This window comes from Bombina bombina, unplaced genomic scaffold (genome assembly GCF_027579735.1).
Source record: "Bombina bombina isolate aBomBom1 unplaced genomic scaffold, aBomBom1.pri scaffold_1236, whole genome shotgun sequence".
Lineage (NCBI taxonomy): Eukaryota > Metazoa > Chordata > Amphibia > Anura > Bombinatoridae > Bombina > Bombina bombina.
The window spans coordinates 33,777-52,280 of record NW_026510792.1 but is presented as its reverse complement, the minus strand read 5'-3'; the positions used below and the strand labels follow the sequence as shown (position 1 = coordinate 52,280).

Below are 18,504 nucleotides of genomic sequence, written 5' to 3'. Positions count from 1 at the left end.
CTGCCACTTGTCTGCAATCCACATCCCAGGAGTGGAAAATTGGGAAGCGGATTTTCTGAGTCGTCAGACATTCCATCCGGGGGAGTGGGAACTCCACCCGGAAATCTTTGCCCAAATAACTCAATTATGGGGCATTCCAGACATGGATCTGATGGCGTCTCGCCAGAACTTCAAGGTTCCTTGTTACGGGTCCAGATCCAGGGATCCCAAGGCGACTCTAGTAGATGCACTAGTAGCACCTTGGACCTTCAACCTAGCTTATGTTTTCCCACCGTTTCCTCTCATTCCCAGGCTGGTAGCCAGGATCAACCAGGAGAGGGCTTCGGTGATCTTGATAGCTCCTGCGTGGCCACGCAGGACTTGGAATGCAGACCTGGTGAATATGTCATCGGCTCCACCATGGAAGCTGCCTTTGAGACAGGACCTTCTTGTTCAAGGTCCATTCGAACATCCGAATCTGGTTTCTCTCCAACTGACTGCTTGGAGATTGAACGCTTGATTTTATCAAAGCGTGGGTATTCAGAAAGATTTACCATAAGATATGGAAAAAATATATCTATTGGTGTGAATCTAAAGGATTCCCATGGAACAAGATAAAAATTCCTAGGATTTTATCCTTTCTACAAGAGGGTTTGGAGAAGGGATTATCTGCAAGTTCTCTGAAGGGACAGATTTCTGCGTTATCTGTTTTACTTCACAAAAGGCTGGCAGCTGTGCCAGACGTTCAGGCGTTTGTTCAGGCTCTGGTTAGAATCAAGCCTGTTTACAGACCTTTGACTCCTCCCTGGAGTCTCAATCTAGTTCTTTCAGTTCTTCAAGGGGTTCCGTTTGAACCCTTACATTCCGTAGATATTAAGTTATTATCTTGGAAAGTTTTGTTTTTGGTTGCAATTTCTTCTGCTAGAAGAGTTTCAGAGTTATCTGCTCTGCAGTGTTCTCCGCCCTATCTGGTGTTCCATGCAGATAAGGTGGTTTTGCGTACTAAGCCTGGTTTTCTTCCGAAAGTTGTTTCCAACAAGAATATAAGGAGATGTACCTTCTTTGTGCCCGAATCCAGTTTCAAAGAAGGAACGTTTGTTACACAATTTGGACGTAGTCCGTGCTCTAAAATTCTATTTAGAGGCCACTAAAGATTTCAGACAAACTTCTTCTTTGTTGTTTATTCTGGTAAAAGGAGAGGTCAAAAAGCAACTTCTACCTCTCTTTCTTTTTGGCTTAAAAGCATTATCCGTTTGGCTTATGAGACTGCCGGACGGCAGCCTCCTGAAAGAATCACAGCTCACTCCACTAGGGCTATGGCTTCCACATGGGCCTTCAAGAACGAAGCTTCTGTTGACCAGATATGTAAGGCAGCGACTTGGTCTTCACTGCACACTTTTGCCAAATTTTACAAATTTGATACTTTTGCTTCTTCAGAGGCTATTTTTGGGAGAAAGGTTTTGCAAGCCGTGGTGCCTTCCATTTAGGTGACCTGATTTGCTCCCTCCCTTCATCCGTGTCCTAAAGCTTTGGTATTGGTTCCCACAAGTAAGGATGACGCCGTGGACCGGACACACCTATGTTGGAGAAAACAGAATTTATGCTTACCTTATAAATTACTTTCTCCAACGGTGTGTCCGGTCCACGGCCCGCCCTGGTTTTTTTAATCAGGTCTGATGAATTATTTTCTCTAACTACAGTCACCACGGTATCATATGGTTTCTCCTATGCATATTTCCTCCTGTACGTCGGTCGAATGACTGGGGTAGGCGGAGCCTAGGAGGGATCATATGACCAGCTTTGCTGGGCTCTTTGCCATTTCCTGTTGGGGAAGAGAATATCCCACAAGTAAGGATGACGCCGTGGACCGGACACACCGTTGGAGAAAGTAATTTATCAGGTAAGCATAAATTCTGTTTTCTGTAAGAACTTACCTGATAAATTCATTTCTTTCATATTAGCAAGAGTCCATGAGGCCCACCCTTTTTTGTGGTGGTTATGATTTTTTTGTATAAAGCACAATTATTCCAATTCCTTATTTTTTATGCTTTCGCACTTTTTTCTTATCACCCCACTTCTTGGCTATTCGTTAAACTGATTTGTGGGTGTGGTGAGGGGTGTATTTATAGGCATTTTGAGGTTTGGGAAACTTTGCCCCTCCTGGTAGGAATGTATATCCCATACGTCACTAGCTCATGGACTCTTGCTAATATGAAAGAAATGAATTTATCAGGTAAGTTCTTACATAAATTATGTTTTTTTCTGAGGTTTCAGTCCTGCCGGCATTTGTATTAACCCCTCTAGACAGGTTCAAGTCCTGTGCTAGTTTAGACAGGTGTGCAGTCCTGTCTGGTGAAGCGCGCAAGAGATAAAAAGTTAGCGTGCATTTGACGGGAGGTTTAAGTCCCCTGGGGAAGTTGGCATCGCTTTGTTGTGGTGAGTGTGAGTCTCATCTGTGTTGAAGTTGTCCCTATACATTCCTATAGCAGAGTTTTTGTTACCTATCACTGGATTTGAACTGGTATTTGGTGCTTTTTGCTTGCTTTCTTTTATTGCTATATGATTGTGATGTGCTGTGCTTAGAAGATATTAAGTGACTGTGCATTTTATCATTGCTGCTGTTATTTTGCTGCTATTATTGTGTTGTTAAAAAATGGGGTCTGCTCATAGCAAAATATTGATGATAATGCATAGAGAAAAGGAGAATGTTATTGCATTTTTAATGTCTACAAAGGTGGTTTCTAACCGTAACATCAATCAGGAAATAGTGGTTCCTTCTTTGTGTCCTAACCCTTCTTCCTCTGAGAGGTTACTTCATAATCTGGATGTGGTTCGTGCTCTGAAGTTTTTTCTTCAGGCTACTAAGGATTTCAGACAGTTTACATCTCTTTTTGTGGTGTATTCAGGGAAGTGCAAGGGGCAGAAAGCCTCTTCTACGTCTTTGTCCTTTTTGTTGAGGAGCTTGATTCGCTTGGCCTATGAGACAGTGGGACATAAGCCTCCTCAGGGGATCACGGCTCATTCAACCAGAGCTGTGGCTTCTTCTTGGGCCTTCAAGAATGAGGCCTCTATGGAGCAAATTTGTAAGGCGGCTACCTGGTCCTCCTTACACACTTTTTTACAAAGTTTTACAAATTTGACGTTTTTGCTTCTGCGGTCCAGTCTGCCTTTTACCCTCCCGGTTTCATGCAGTGTCCTCTAGAGCTTGGGTATATGCTCCCAACAGTAATGAATGAAGCCGTGGACTCTCCTCCCCTTTTAGATGGAAAACATAAATTATGCTTACCTGATAATTTAATTTCCATAGAGGGAAGGAGAGCCCACGGCTCCCGCCCGTATCTCCGATGGGCGGACCTAAATTTTATGGTCTTCTGGCACCCTGATCTTTTTCCTACTGTTCCTGGTTCCCTCGGCAGAATGACTGGGGAATGGGGGAGGGAGGTAGGTATTGAAGCCTTTGGCTGGGGTGTCTTTGCCTCCTCCTGGTGGCCAGGTTATTAATTCCCAACAGTAATGAATGAAGCCATGGACGCTCCTCCCCTCGATGGAAATGAAATTATCAGGTAAGCATAATTTGTTTTCTAAAATATCTGAGGTTTCTTTAATTTTAATAAATAACTCTTAATGATATTCTAAAAGTACCCCAATAAAGTCATTCAATGTTGTATCAAGTCTGAGAACCTCTCTCACTGACTAATAACAAGCACATCTTCATTCTTCACCTTCCTCCAGTGGAGGCAAAGAAAAGACTGATTTACCAGTGAGATGGGAGAGGTTTTATCAAGCTATTTTGGTTTAGGAATCTTTGCCTCCACCTAGTAGATTTTAGTTTAATTGTCAAATATAAATGGATCATGTTTGTTATAATAAAATTATCTAATTCTTCATAGCATTCCAAACAAAAATCCACACTGCTTGGTGTGTTAGTGTTCCTGAGACATGGCTAGTGAGCCAATTAAGAGTGGCATACTTACATAGCAACTAATCTCTGTAATGGAATTCCTGTGTATTTTTTAAAAAAAAAAACTATAATTGATATTCTGCTTTAACTACAGTATTTCTCAGGCCAAGCAAAAAAAAATATTGTATCCAGCTCATATTAGTATTTTTTCAGTCTTCTATTCAAAATGCTTACCCCCTCAGTGGTCATGTATTTACTTTTATCTAAATCAGTTGTTTTTTTGCTAAGCATCTAAGTGGTTAGTTACCTACAATTTTAATAATTATAACATTTGGATAAAGATGCACGTTTTGTTGCCAAGTTTCTTAATGTAGTTTCCTTGTTAGTAGCACTAAGTTTGAGCAATGTGACAACTCTGTACCATTTATAGAGAAAAAAGGAAAATCCTTATACAAAGATTTGGCACAAGTAGTCTTGTAAGCAACATTTAAATTGCATTGTCAATACTGCAGAGAAAATGTATTTGTTGTATTAGTATATTTTATCAATTATATTACTACAGAATATTCTGCTCTAGATTAATTTTTGTTATATAAAGAGCCAATAAAAATAAAGGGCATATTTGGTGTTTTTTTTTTTTTTTTGGGGGGTGGGGGGGTGGGTATGCTAAAACACTGTGTCCATGCTATATTTGAATCTTTTGAGAAGTATAATTTGAATCTTGACTACTTTGTTACACAGCCCATCTTGGGTGTACGTTAAAAAAGGTCCTCAAAACCGGTAGAGTAGGCCATGTCCATGAGTTGTATGTATTGTATTCAGCTGCAATAAACTCTGAATTTTATTGGATGCCTTGGTATGCTGCTGCCTCTCTCCTTGTTCAAGTGGATAATCTGTTTATAGCATGTCATGTCATGTAGGGGTTTTCTCTCTCTCTCTGCGCTCTTGTATTTCGCTGCTCAGTAAATCTTTGAATGGTGAATAGGGTGAGCCGAGATGCATGTTAATATAATTCCATAATTTTCATAGCTTCCTTGCTTTGTGGTGGTCCCTTTCCACAAATATTTTGTGACACAAAGGGGAAGAATCGTGTTCCCACCTAAAAAAGTGAGGTGTTCTGTTTGAGTTAATATTGACTCCCAAATGAAACAGGCCAGTCTTCAATGGGAAGTCTCCTTTCCTCGTGTTTAATTTCTTTTGAACTATAAATTAATTACATTAAGAATATTAGCGTTACATGGTTGTCTCAAGTCTCCTTTCATTGCTTACATGATCTATACACGTAATAGATGTCACAGTGCTACTAGCTATACAGTAATACCATACCATGGTTGAGATTTAGAAATTATGAATTATTTTTTGTTTTTCTTTTAGACACCAGGAATGCGAGCTCGTCCTGGAAGACTGCAATGGTTTGCTGAGAAATGCATTGCTGGAAACCAAGTAAGGCTTTCATGACTTCAGACATACATAATTGTAATCTATGTTAGATATCTTTTAACCTTAAAGAGGGATAAAGGTCAAGATCAGACATTCATGATTCATATAGAGCATGCAATTTAAAAAGAAAAGAATCTAGTTTGCTTTTATGATCAAATTTACTTTTGGCATTCTTTGTTGATGAGCATACTTAGGTATTCTATGGCATTTGTGTGTTTTGAGCACTATGTAGCAGCAATGTTTTAACAATGTTAGGCATTGTTGCAAACACCGATATAGTGCTTATGACGTGCATACTTCTCAGACTACCTGTTCTTCATGAAAGGTTACCAAGAGAGCAAAGTATATTTGATTACATAATTGTACGAGTGAAATGTTAATTTTGATGAATTTAAAGTGCCCCTGTTTTTATTTGAATTTTTAAAAGCCGGACACTTTAGCATTAAAATTTACATTCACTTTAAGTACTGTTGTTCACAGAAGCAAATGGCTAAAATTACATTAGCCAGTAGGAAGTTGCAGCAAAGGTTTTAGAGAGGTCAAAATAAAAAGCTATTTCATCTATCACATCATCTATAATATGTTTTGTCCAGGCAAATTGTCTTTCGGTATAAATGATGTTTTTTTGTGGAAATTGTCATAAAATTAGAAAGCTTAGGAATGTGTCATGTCAACACTGCAAGCTAGCTAGTATCAAAGCATCAGGCATTCATAGTAGATGCAGTGTTTCAAACTAGACCTTGGATTCCTTGAATCTTGATGACTTTCAATAAATTATTGGATTGTGCTTCCATATCTGATCTGGGCTGTACTTCAGTATGACATTAATGCAGCCCCTTTTGGATTGTAACCTCCACTATTACGATAAAAACAAAAGAAGGCGCCTCCTGGTGCGGCGCAGTTGCACTCAAATGGATATATGTAAAGATAATGTGTACTCACAAACGCTGAAGCACTTGATTGTACTAAGTAGAGCCTGCTGGGATCTCTTTGTCTCAGCTCACTGATTCCAGGTGTGGAGTCTGTGACTCCCTACTTTCCGGAAGGTGGAGGTTCAACAATGTTAAATATAAATTGTTTCCAAAATTTAAAACTATTTATTAAAACTTATAACATCATATTAAAACAAAGGAGAAATCATTACTCCTTGTACAAAACGGTTTCATCTATATCTATATTTAGTGCCTTGTGAATATATACATGAATGATGCAATGCGTTAGATCGGGGGGGGGGGTTTACACGCCCCCATAGTGATGACATGCTTAAACGTCAAGATGTCTGGCATTCAGTGAGGATTAAGCTCAGTTTCTTTCATGTAATTAGCAAGAGTCCATGAGCTAGTGACGTATGGGATATACATTCCTACCAGGAGGGGCAAAGTTTCCCAAACCTCAAAATGCCTACAAATACACCCCTCACCACACCCACAATTCAGTTTTACAAACTTTGCCTCCTATGGAGGTGGTGAAGTAAGTTTGTGCTAGATTCTACGTTGATATGCGCTCCGCAGCAGGTTGGAGCCCGGTTTTCCTCTCAGCGTGCAGTGAATGTCAGAGGGATGTGAGGAGAGTATTGCCTATTTGAATTCAATGATCTCCTTCTACGGGGTCTATTTCATAGGTTCTCTGTTATCGGTCGTAGAGATTCATCTCTTACCTCCCTTTTCAGATCGACGATATACTCTTATATATATACCATTACCTCTGCTGATTTTCGTTTCAGTACTGGTTTGGCTTTCTACAACATGTAGATGAGTGTCCTGGGGTAAGTAAGTCTTATTTTCTATGGTTGGGCACTTTTTTATAAAGTTCTAAATATATGTATTCAAACATTTATTTGCCTTGACTCAGGATGTTCAACATTCCTTATTTTCAGTTTCATATTTGGGATAATGCATTTGAATAAAACAATTTTTTTCTTACCTTAAAATTTGACTTTTCTCTGTGGGCTGTTAGGCTCGCGGGGGCTGAAAATGCTTCATTTTATTGCGTCATTCTTGGCGCTGACTTTTTTGGCGCAAATTTTTTTTTCTGTTTCCGGCGTCATACGTGTCGCCGGAAGTTGCGTCATTTTTTACGTTCTTTTGCGGCAAAAATGTCGGCGTTCCGGATGTGCCGTCATTTTTGGCGCCAAAAGCATTTAGGCGTCAAATAATGTGGGCCTCTTATTTGGCGCTAAAAAAATATGGGCGTCACTTTTGTCTCCACATTATTTAAGTCTCATTTTTTATTGCTTCTGGTTGCTAGAAGCTTGTTCACTGGCATTTTTTCCCATTCCTGAAACTGTCATTTAAGGAATTTGATCAATTTTGCTTTATATGTTGTTTTTTCTATTACATATTGCAAGATGTCCCATGTTAAAGCTGAGTCAGAAGATACTTCTGGAAAATCGCTGCCTGGTGCTGGAGCTACCAAAGCTAAGTGTATCTGCTGTAAACTTTTGGTAGCTGTTCCTCCAGCTGTTGTTTGTATTGAATGTCATGACAAACTTGTTAATGCAGATAATATTTCCTTTAGTAAAGTTACATTACCTGTTGCTGTTCCATCAACATGTAATACTCAGAGTGTTCCTGATAACATAAGAGATTTTGTTTCTAAATCCATTAAGAAGGCTATGTCTGTTATTCCTCCTTCTAGTAAACGTAAAAAGTCTTTTAAAACTTCTCATTTTTCAGATGAATTTTTAAATGAACATAATCATTCTGATTCTGATAATGGTTCTTCTGGTTCAGAGGATTCTGTCTCAGAGGTTGATGCTGATAAATCTTCATATTTATTTAAAATGGAATTTATTCGTTCTTTACTTAAAGAAGTCCTAATTGCATTAGAAATTGAGGATTCTGGTCCTCTTGATACTAAATCTAAACCTTTAGATAAGGTTTTTAAATCTCCTGTAGTTATTCCAGAAGTTTTTCCTGTTCCTGGTGCTATTTCTGAAGTAATTTCCAGGGAATGGAATAATTTGGGTAATTCATTTACTCCTTCTAAACGTTTTAAGCAATTATATCCTGTGCCATCTGACAGATTAGAATTTTGGGACAAAATCCCTAAGGTTGATGGGGCTGTCTCTACTCTTGCTAAGCGTACTACCATTCCTACGGCAGATGGTACTTCCTTTAAGGATTCTTTAGATAGGAAAATTGAATCCTTTCTAAGAAAAGCTTACTTGTGTTCAGGTAATCTTCTTTGACCTGCTATATCTTTGGCGGATGTTGCTGCAGCTTCAACTTTTTGGTTGGAAGCTTTAGCGCAACAAGTAACAAATCATAATTATCATAGCATTATTATTCTTCTTCAACATGCTAATAATTTTATTTGTGATGCCATCTTTGATATCATTAGAGTTGATGTCAGGTATATGTCTCTCTAGCTATTTTAGCTAGAAGAGCTTTATGGCTTAAAACTTGGAATGCTGATATGTCTTCTAAGTCTACTCTGCTTTCCCTTTCTTTCCTGGGTAATAAATTATTTGGTTCTCAGTTGGATTCTATTATCTCAACTGTTACTGGAGGGAAAGGAACTTTTTTACCACAGGATAAAAAATCTAAAGGTAAATTTAGGTCTAATAATCGTTTTCGTTCCTTTCGTCACAACAAGGAACAAAAGCCTGATCTTTCATCCTCAGGAGCGGTATCAGTTTGGAAACCATCTCCAGTCTGGAATAAATCCAAGCCTTTTAGAAAAACAAAGCCAGCTCCTAAGTCCACATGAAGGTGCGGCCCTCATTCCAGCTCAGCTGGTAGGGGGCAGATTACGTTTTTTCAAAGAAATTTGGATCAATTCCGTTCACAATCTTTGGATTCAGAATATTGTTTAAGAATGGTACATAATTGGCTTCAAGATAAGGCCTCCTGCAAAGAGATTTTTTCTTTCCCGTGTCCCAGTAAATCCAGCGAAGGCTCAAGCATTTCTGAAATGTGTTTCAGATCTAGAGTTGGCTGGAGTAATTATGCCAGTTCCAGTTCTGGAACAGGGGCTGGGGTTTTATTCAAATCTCTTCATTGTACCAAAGAAGGAGAATTTCTTCAGACCAGTTCTGGATCTAAAAATATTGAATCGTTATGTAAGGATACCAACATTCAAAATAGTAACTGTAAGGACTATCCTGCCTTTTGTTCAGCAAGGGCATTATATGTCTACAATAGATTTGCAGGATGCATATCTGCATATTCCGATTCATCCAGATCACTATCAGTTTCTGAGATTCTCGTTCCTAGACAAGCATTACCAGTTTGTGGCTCTGCCGTTTGGCCTAGCAACAGCTCCAAGAATTTTTACAAAGGTTCTCGTGCCCTTCTGTCTGTAATTAGAGATCAGGGTATTGTGGTATTTCCTTATTTGGACGATATCTTGGTACTTGCTCAGTCTTCACATTTAGCAGAATCTCATACGAATCGACTTGTGTTGTTTCTTCAACATCATGGTTGGAGGATCAATTTACTAAAAAGTTCATTGATTCCTTAGACAAGGGTAACCTTTTTGGGTTTCCAGATAGATTCAGTGTCCATGGACTCTATCTTTGACAGACAAGAGACGTCTAAAATTGATATCAGCTTGTCGAAACCTTCAGTCACAATCATTCCCTTCGGTAGCCTTATGCATGGAAATTCTAGGTCTTATGACTGCTGCATCGGACGCGACCCCCTTTGCTCGTTTTCACATGCGACCTCTTCAGCTCTGTATGCTGAACCAGTGGTGCAGGGATTACACAAAGATATCTCAATTAATATCTTTAACACCGATTGTACTACACTCTCTGACGTGGTGGACAGATCACCATCGTTTAGTTCAGGGGGCTTCTTTTGTTCTTCCGACCTGGACTGTAATCTCAACAGATGCAAGTCTTACAGGTTGGGGAGCTGTGTGGGGGTCTCTGACGGCACAAGGGGTTTGGTAATCTCAGGAGGTGAGATTACCGATCAATATTTTGGAACTCCGTGCAATTTTCAGAGCTCTTCAGTCTTGGCCTCTTCTAAAGAGAGAATCGTTCATTTGTTTTCAGACAGACAATGTCACAACTGTGGCATACATCAATCATCAAGGAGGGACTCACAGCCCTCTGGCTATGAAAGAAGTATCTCGAATTCTGGTTTGGGCGGAATCCAGCTCCTGTCTAGTTTCTGCGGTTCATATCCCAGGTATAGACAATTGGGAAGCGGATTATCTCAGTCGGCAAACGTTGCATCCGGGCAAATGGTCTCTTCACCCAGAGGTATTTCTTCAGATTGTCCAAATGTGGGGACTTCCAGAAATAGATCTTATGGCCTCTCATCTAAACAAGAAACTTCCCAGGTATCTGTCCAGATCCAGGGATCCTCAAGCGGAAGCAGTGGATGCATTGTCACTTCCTTGGAAGTATCATCCTGCTTATATCTTTCCGCCTCTAGTTCTTCTTCCAAGAGTGATCTCCAAGATTCTGAAGGAATGCTCATTTGTTCTGCTGGTAGCTCCAGCATGGCCTCACAGGTTTTGGTATGCGGATCTTGTCCGGATGGCCTCTTGCCAACCGTGGACTCTTCCGTTAAGACCAGACCTTCTGTCGCAAGGTCCTTTTTTCCATCAGGATCTCAAATCCTTAAATTTAAAGGTATGGAGATTGAACGCTTGATTCTTAGTCAAAGAGGTTTCTCTGACTCTGTGATTAATACTATGTTACAGGCTCGTAAATCTGTATCTAGGGAGATATATTATAGAGTCTGGAAGACTTATATTTCTTGGTGTCTTTCTCATCATTTTTCCTGGCATTCTTTTAGAATTCCTAGAATTTTACAGTTTCTTCAGGATGGTTTGGAGAAAGGTTTGTCTGCAAGTTCCTTGAAAGGACAAATCTCTGCTCTTTCTGTTCTTTTTCACAGAAAGATTGCTAATCTTCCTGATATTCATTGTTTTGTACAAGCTTTGGTTCGTATAAAACCTGTCATTAAGTCAATTTCTCCTCCTTGGAGTTTGAATTTGGTTCTGGGGGCTCTTCAAGCGCCTCCGTTTGAACCTATGCATTCATTGGACATTAAATTACTTTCTTGGAAAGTTTTGTTCCTTTTGGCCATCTCTTCTGCCAGAAGAGTTTCTGAATTATCTGCTCTTTCTTGTGAATCTCCTTTTCTGATTTTTCACCAGGATAAGGCGGTGTTGCGAACTTCTTTTGAATTTTTACCTAAGGTTGTGAATTCCAACAACATTAGTAGAGAAATTGTGGTTCCTTCATTATGTCCTAATCCTAAGAATTTTAAGGAGAAATCATTGCATTCTTTGGATGTAGTTAGAGCTTTGAAATATTATGTTGAAGCTACTAAGAATTTCCGAAAGACTTCTAGTCTATTTGTTATCTTTTCCGGTTCTAGGAAAGGTCAGAAGGCCTCTGCCATTTCTTTGGCATCTTGGTTGAAATCTTTAATTCATCATGCTTATGTCGAGTCGGGTAAAACTCCGCCTCAAAGGATTACAGCTCATTCTACTAGGTCAGTTTCTACTTCCTGGGCGTTTAGGAATGAAGCTTCGGTTGATCAGATTTGCAAAGCAGCAACTTGGTCTTCTTTGCATACTTTTACTAAATTCTACCATTTTGATGTGTTTTCTTCTTCTGAAGCTGTTTTTGGTAGAAAAGTACTTCAGGCAGCTGTTTCAGTTTGAATCTTCTGCTTATATTTTCAGTTTTTTTCATTATAAAATTTAAACTTTATTTTGGGTGTGGATTATTTTTCAGCGGAATTGGCTGTCTTTATTTTATCCCTCCCTCTCTAGTGACTCTTGCGTGGAAAGATCCACATCTTGGGTAGTCATTATCCCATACGTCACTAGCTCATGGACTCTTGCTAATTACATGAAAGAAAACATAATTTATGTAAGAACTTACCTGATAAATTCATTTCTTTCATATTAGCCCACCCTTTTTGTGGTGGTTATGATTATTGGCCCACCCTTTTTGTGGTGGTTATGATTTTTTTGTATAAAGCACAATTATTCCAATTCCTTATTTTTTATGCTTTCGCACTTTTTTCTTCTCACCCCACTTCTTGGCTATTCGTTAAACTGATTTGTGGGTGTGGTGAGGGGTGTATTTGTAGGCATTTTGAGGTTTGGGAAACTTTGCCCCTCCTGGTAGGAATGTATATCCCATACGTCACTAGCTCATGGACTCTTGCTAATATGAAAGAAATGAATTTATCAGGTAAGTTCTTACATAAATTATGTTTTTTTGTGATGTAGACATCTCTGTAGTTGAGGCAAGGAATCGCATTTTATATGTTTACACATTTAAAATGCTAAATCATGCACATTATGGTTACGCTATTAGCTCTTATATATTTGATATACACATGAAGGATTGGTTTTGTTTTGTAATAGATTGATTTTCTAATATATTGTGTATCATGTCATTGGATATTGTGTAAATGCATATAATGGATGAGATATTGTGATTGGTTGTGCTTGTTAGGGGAGGAATTTAAATTCAAAGTGTGTGACTGCCCTTTTAAAGCTGTACAATTATACATTGTACCCTGGTGTGTGAATTTTTGCTTAGTGAGTCCACTCTATTGAGAATATATAAATATATATAGATATGTAAAATTTAGCCTGGTGAGGTGACCATTAAATGGCCCTGGGGAGAAAGGTGTATGTATGTATGTGTGTTTGTCTATATATAATTTTACATTGCTGATTTTCTTTTCTCTCCCCACCCTTATGTTGTTTTTCAAGATGGAAGCTTTGGAAAACTTGGTGGAATTGACCCAGAAACTTTTTGAGTGTGACAGAGATGAGATGTATTTCCACTTGCTAAAGCTTTGCAGTGAGTTTTCTGTTCCTTTTTTAATACTATAAAATACTGAGACAAATGTTTCTACTTCTTTGTTTTCTGTCTAATGTACTTAGACATTAAACTCAAATTGAGTTCACCACACAAGGCTTAATTTAAATCTGAAAATAATTTTAGGTTAATGTTCCTTTATGTATTTATTAAAAAGGCTCATTTTTATTCCAATAATTATTTTACAGTAGACTTTGCCAACAACTATAGACCATAGACAACTAGTTTGAACTGTCTTTTTTGCCATATGAAGTCGAATTGTAGTAATAAAGTCTAACACCTAGATTACGAGTTTTGCGTTAGAGGCTGTGCGGTGCTAACAAGCAGTTTATGCTCACCACTCACTTACAGACAGCGCTGGTATTACGGGTTTTTACAAACCAGACAAGAAGTGAGCGTTGAGCAAAATGTTGCTCATTACCGCACTCCAATACCAGTGCTGCTTACGTTAGCGGTGAGCTGGTGTAACGTGCTAGTGCACGATTTCCCCATAGGAATCAACGGGGAGAGACGGCTGAAAAAAAGTCTAACACCTGCAAAAAAGCAGCGTAAAACTCACTAACGCAGCCCCATTGATTCCTATGGGGAAATAAAATTTATGTTTACTCCTAACACCCTAACTTGAACCCGAGTCTAAACACCCCTAATCTTAAATATTAACCCCTAACATAGTGTAGTGTTAGGTGTAATTGTAACTTAGGTTAGGTTTTATTTTACAGGTAAATTTGTCTTTATTTCTCCAACATAGGTGTGTCCGGTCCACGGCGTCATCCTTACTTGTGGGATATTCTCTTCCCCAACAGGAAATGGCAAAGAGCCCAGCAAAGCTGGTCACATGATCCCTCCTAGGCTCCGCCTACCCCAGTCATTCTCTTTGCCGTTGTACAGGCAACATCTCCACGGAGATGGCTTAGAGTTTTTTAGTGTTTAACTGTAGTTTTTATTATTCAATCAAGAGTTTGTTATTTTGAAATAGTGCTGGTATGTACTATTTACTCAGAAACAGAAAAGAGATGAAGATTTCTGTTTGTATGAGGAAAATGATTTTAGCAACCGTCACTAAAATCCATGGCTGTTCCACACAGGACTGTTGAGAGCAATTAACTTCAGTTGGGGGAACAGTGAGCAGTCTCTTGCTGCTTGAGGTATGACACATTCTAACAAGACGATGTAATGCTGGAAGCTGTCATTTTCCCTATGGGATCCGGTAAGCCATGTTTATTACGATCGTAAATAAGGGCTTCACAAGGGCTTATTAAGACTGTAGACTTTTTCTGGGCTAAATCAATTCATTATTAACACATATTTAGCCTTGAGGAATCATTTTATTTGGGTATTTTGATATAATAATATCGGCAGGCACTGTTTTAGACACCTTATTCTTTAGGGGCTTTCCCAAAGCATAGGCAGAGCCTCATTTTCGCGCCGGTGTTGCGCACTTGTTTTTGAGAGGCATGGCATGCAGTCGCATGTGAGAGGAGCTCTGATACTTAGAAAAGACTTTCTGAAGGCGTCATTTGGTATCGTATTCCCCTTTGGGCTTGGTTGGGTCTCAGCAAAGCAGATACCAGGGACTGTAAAGGGGTTAAAGTTCAAAACGGCTCCGGTTCCGTTATTTTAAGGGTTAAAGCTTCCAAATTTGGTGTGCAATACTTTTAAGGCTTTATGACACTGTGGTGAAAATTTGGTGAATTTTGAACAATTCCTTCATGTTTTTTCGCAATTGCAGTAATAAAGTGTGTTCAGTTTAAAATTTAAAGTGACAGTAACGGTTTTATTTTAAAACGTTTTTTGTACTTTGTTATCAAGTTTATGCCTGTTTAACATGTCTGAACTACCAGATAGACTGTGTTCTGAATGTGGGGAAGCCAGAATTCCTATTCATTTAAATAAATGTGATTTATGTGACAATGATGCCCAAGATGATTCCTCAAGTGAGGGGAGTAAGCATGGTACTGCATCATTCCCTCCTTCGTCTACACGAGTCTTGCCCACTCAGGAGGCCCCTAGTACATCTAGCGCGCCAATACTCCTTACTATGCAACAATTAACGGCTGTAATGGATAATTCTGTCAAAAACATTTTAGCCAAAATGAACACTTATCAGCGTAAGCGCGACTGCTCTGTTTTAGATACTGAAGAGCATGACGACGCTGATAATAATGTTTCTGAAGGGCCCCTAACCCAGTCTGATGGGGCCAGGGAGGTTTTGTCTGAGGGAGAAATTACTGATTCAGGGAACATTTCTCAACAAGCTGAACCTGATGTGATTACATTTAAATTTAAGTTGGAACATCTCCGCATTCTGCTTAAGGAGGTATTATCCACTCTGGATGATTGTGACAAGTTGGTCATCCCAGAGAAACTATGTAAAATGGACAAGTTCCTAGAGGTGCCGGGGCTCCCAGAAGCTTTTCCTATACCCAAGCGGGTGGCGGACATTGTTAATAAAGAATGGGAAAGGCCCGGTATTCCTTTCGTCCCTCCCCCCATATTTAAAAAATTGTTTCCTATGGTCGACCCCAGAAAGGACTTATGGCAGACAGTCCCCAAGGTCGAGGGAGCGGTTTCCACTTTAAACAAACGCACCACTATACCCATAGAGGATAGTTGTGCTTTCAAAGATCCTATGGATAAAAAATTAGAAGGTTTGCTTAAAAAGATGTTTGTTCAGCAGGGTTACCTTCTACAACCAATTTCATGCGTTGTCCCTGTCGCTACAGCCGCATGTTTCTGGTTCGATGAGCTGATAAAGGCGGTCGATAGTGATTCTCCTCCTTATGAGGAGATTATGGACAGAATCAATGCTCTCAAATTGGCTAATTCTTTTACCCTAGACGCCACTTTGCAATTGGCTAGGTTAGCGGCTAAGAATTCTGGGTTTGCTATTGTGGCGCGCAGAGCGCTTTGGTTGAAATCTTGGTCGGCTGATGCGTCTTCCAAGAACAAGCTACTTAACATTCCTTTCAAGGGGAAAACGCTGTTTGGCCCTGACTTGAAAGAGATTATCTCTGATATCACTGGGGGTAAGGGCCACGCCCTTCCTCAGGATCGGCCTTTCAAGGCAAAAAATAAACCTAATTTTCGTCCCTTTCGTAGAAACGGACCAGCCCAAAGTGCTACGTCCTTTAAGCAAGAGGGTAATACTTCTCAAGCCAAGCCAGCTTGGAGACCAATGCAAGGCTGGAACAAGGGAAAGCAGGCCAAGAAACCTGCCACTGCTACCAAGACAGCATGAAATGTTGGCCCCCGATCCGGGACCGGATCTGGTGGGGGGCAGACTCTCTCTCTTTGCTCAGGCTTGGGCAAGAGATGTTCTGGATCCTTGGGCGCTAGAAATAGTCTCCCAAGGTTATCTTCTGGAATTCAAGGGGCTTCCCCCAAGGGGGAGGTTCCACAGGTCTCAGTTGTCTTCAGACCACATAAAAAGACAGGCATTCTTACATTGTGTAGAAGACCTGTTAAAAATGGGAGTGATTCATCCTGTTCCATTAAGAGAACAAGGGATGGGGTTCTACTCCAATCTGTTCATAGTTCCCAAAAAAGAGGGAACGTTCAGACCAATCTTAGATCTCAAGATCTTAAACAAGTTTCTCAAGGTTCCATCGTTCAAGATGGAAACCATTCGAACTATTCTTCCTTCCATCCAGGAAGGTCAATTCATGACCACGGTGGATTTAAAGGATGCGTATCTACATATTCCTATCCACAAGGAACATCATCGGTTCCTAAGGTTCGCATTCCTGGACAAGCATTACCAGTTTGTGGCGCTTCCTTTCGGATTAGCCACTGCTCCAAGGATTTTCACAAAGGTACTAGGGTCCCTTCTAGCTGTGCTAAGACCAAGGGGCATTGCTGTAGTACCTTACTTGGACGACATTCTGATTCAAGCGTCGTCCCTTCCTCAAGCAAAGGCTCACACGGACATAGTCCTGGCCTTTCTCAGATCTCACGGATGGAAAGTGAACGTGGAAAAGAGTTCTCTATCTCCGTCAACAAGGGTTCCCTTCTTGGGAACAATAATAGACTCCTTAGAAATGAGGATATTTCTGACAGAGGCCAGAAAAACAAAGCTTCTAGACTCTTGTCGGATACTTCATTCCGTTCCTCTTCCTTCCATAGCTCAGTGCATGGAAGTGATCGGGTTGATGGTAGCGGCAATGGACATAGTTCCTTTTGCGCGCATTCATCTAAGACCATTACAACTGTGCATGCTCAGTCAGTGGAATGGGGATTATACAGACTTGTCTCCGAAGATACAAGTAAATCAGAGGACCAGAGACTCACTCCGTTGGTGGCTGTCCCTGGACAACCTGTCACAAGGGATGACATTCCGCAGACCAGAGTGGGTCATTGTCACGACCGACGCCAGTCTGATGGGCTGGGGCGCGGTCTGGGGATCCCTGAAAGCTCAGGGTCTTTGGTCTCGGGAAGAATCTCTTCTACCGATAAATATTCTGGAACTGAGAGCGATATTCAATGCTCTCAAGGCTTGGCCTCAGCTAGCGAGGGCCAAGTTCATACGGTTTCAATCAGACAACATGACAACTGTTGCGTACATCAACCATCAGGGGGGAACAAGGAGTTCCCTAGCGATGGAAGAAGTGACCAAAATCATTCTATGGGCGGAGTCTCACTCCTGCCACCTGTCCGCTATCCACATCCCAGGAGTGGAAAATTGGGAAGCGGATTTTCTGAGTCGTCAGACATTGCATCCGGGGGAGTGGGAACTCCATCCGGAAATCTTTGCCCAAGTCACTCAGCTGTGGGGCATTCCAGACATGGATCTGATGGCCTCTCGTCAGAACTTCAAAGTTCCTTGCTACGGGTCCAGATCCAGGGATCCCAAGGCGGCTCTAGTGGATGCACTAGTAGCACCTTGGACCTTCAAACTAGCTTATGTGTTCCCGCCGTTTCCTCTCATCCCCAGGCTGGTAGCCAGGATCAATCAGGAGAGGGCGTCGGTGATCTTGATAGCTCCTGCGTGGCCACGCAGGACTTGGTATGCAGATCTGGTGAATATGTCATCGGCTCCACCTTGGAAGCTACCTTTGAGACGAGACCTTCTTGTTCAGGGTCCGTTCGAACATCCGAACCTGGTTTCACTCCAGCTGACTGCTTGGAGATTGAACGCTTGATCTTATCGAAGCGAGGGTTCTCAGATTCTGTTATCGATACTCTTGTTCAGGCCAGAAAGCCTGTAACTAGAAAGATTTACCACAAAATTTGGAAAAAATATATCTGTTGGTGTGAATCTAAAGGATTCCCTTGGGACAAGGTTAAGATTCCTAAGATTCTATCCTTCCTTCAAGAAGGATTGGAAAAAGGATTATCTGCAAGTTCCCTGAAGGGACAGATTTCTGCCTTGTCTGTGTTA

General features: G+C 40.5%; 1 protein-coding gene across 1 annotated transcript in view; it reads left to right on the top strand.

Moving 5' to 3' along the window:
- Positions 1-18,504, top strand: part of LOC128643463 (leucine-rich PPR motif-containing protein, mitochondrial-like) — a 52,605-nt gene that overhangs the window by 20,328 nt on the left and 13,773 nt on the right. Inside the window, exons 2-3 of the mRNA XM_053696311.1 lie at positions 5,255-5,323; positions 13,019-13,109. Coding sequence (XP_053552286.1) covers positions 5,255-5,323; positions 13,019-13,109 — 160 coding nt within the window. The remainder of the gene's footprint in view (positions 1-5,254; positions 5,324-13,018; positions 13,110-18,504) is intronic.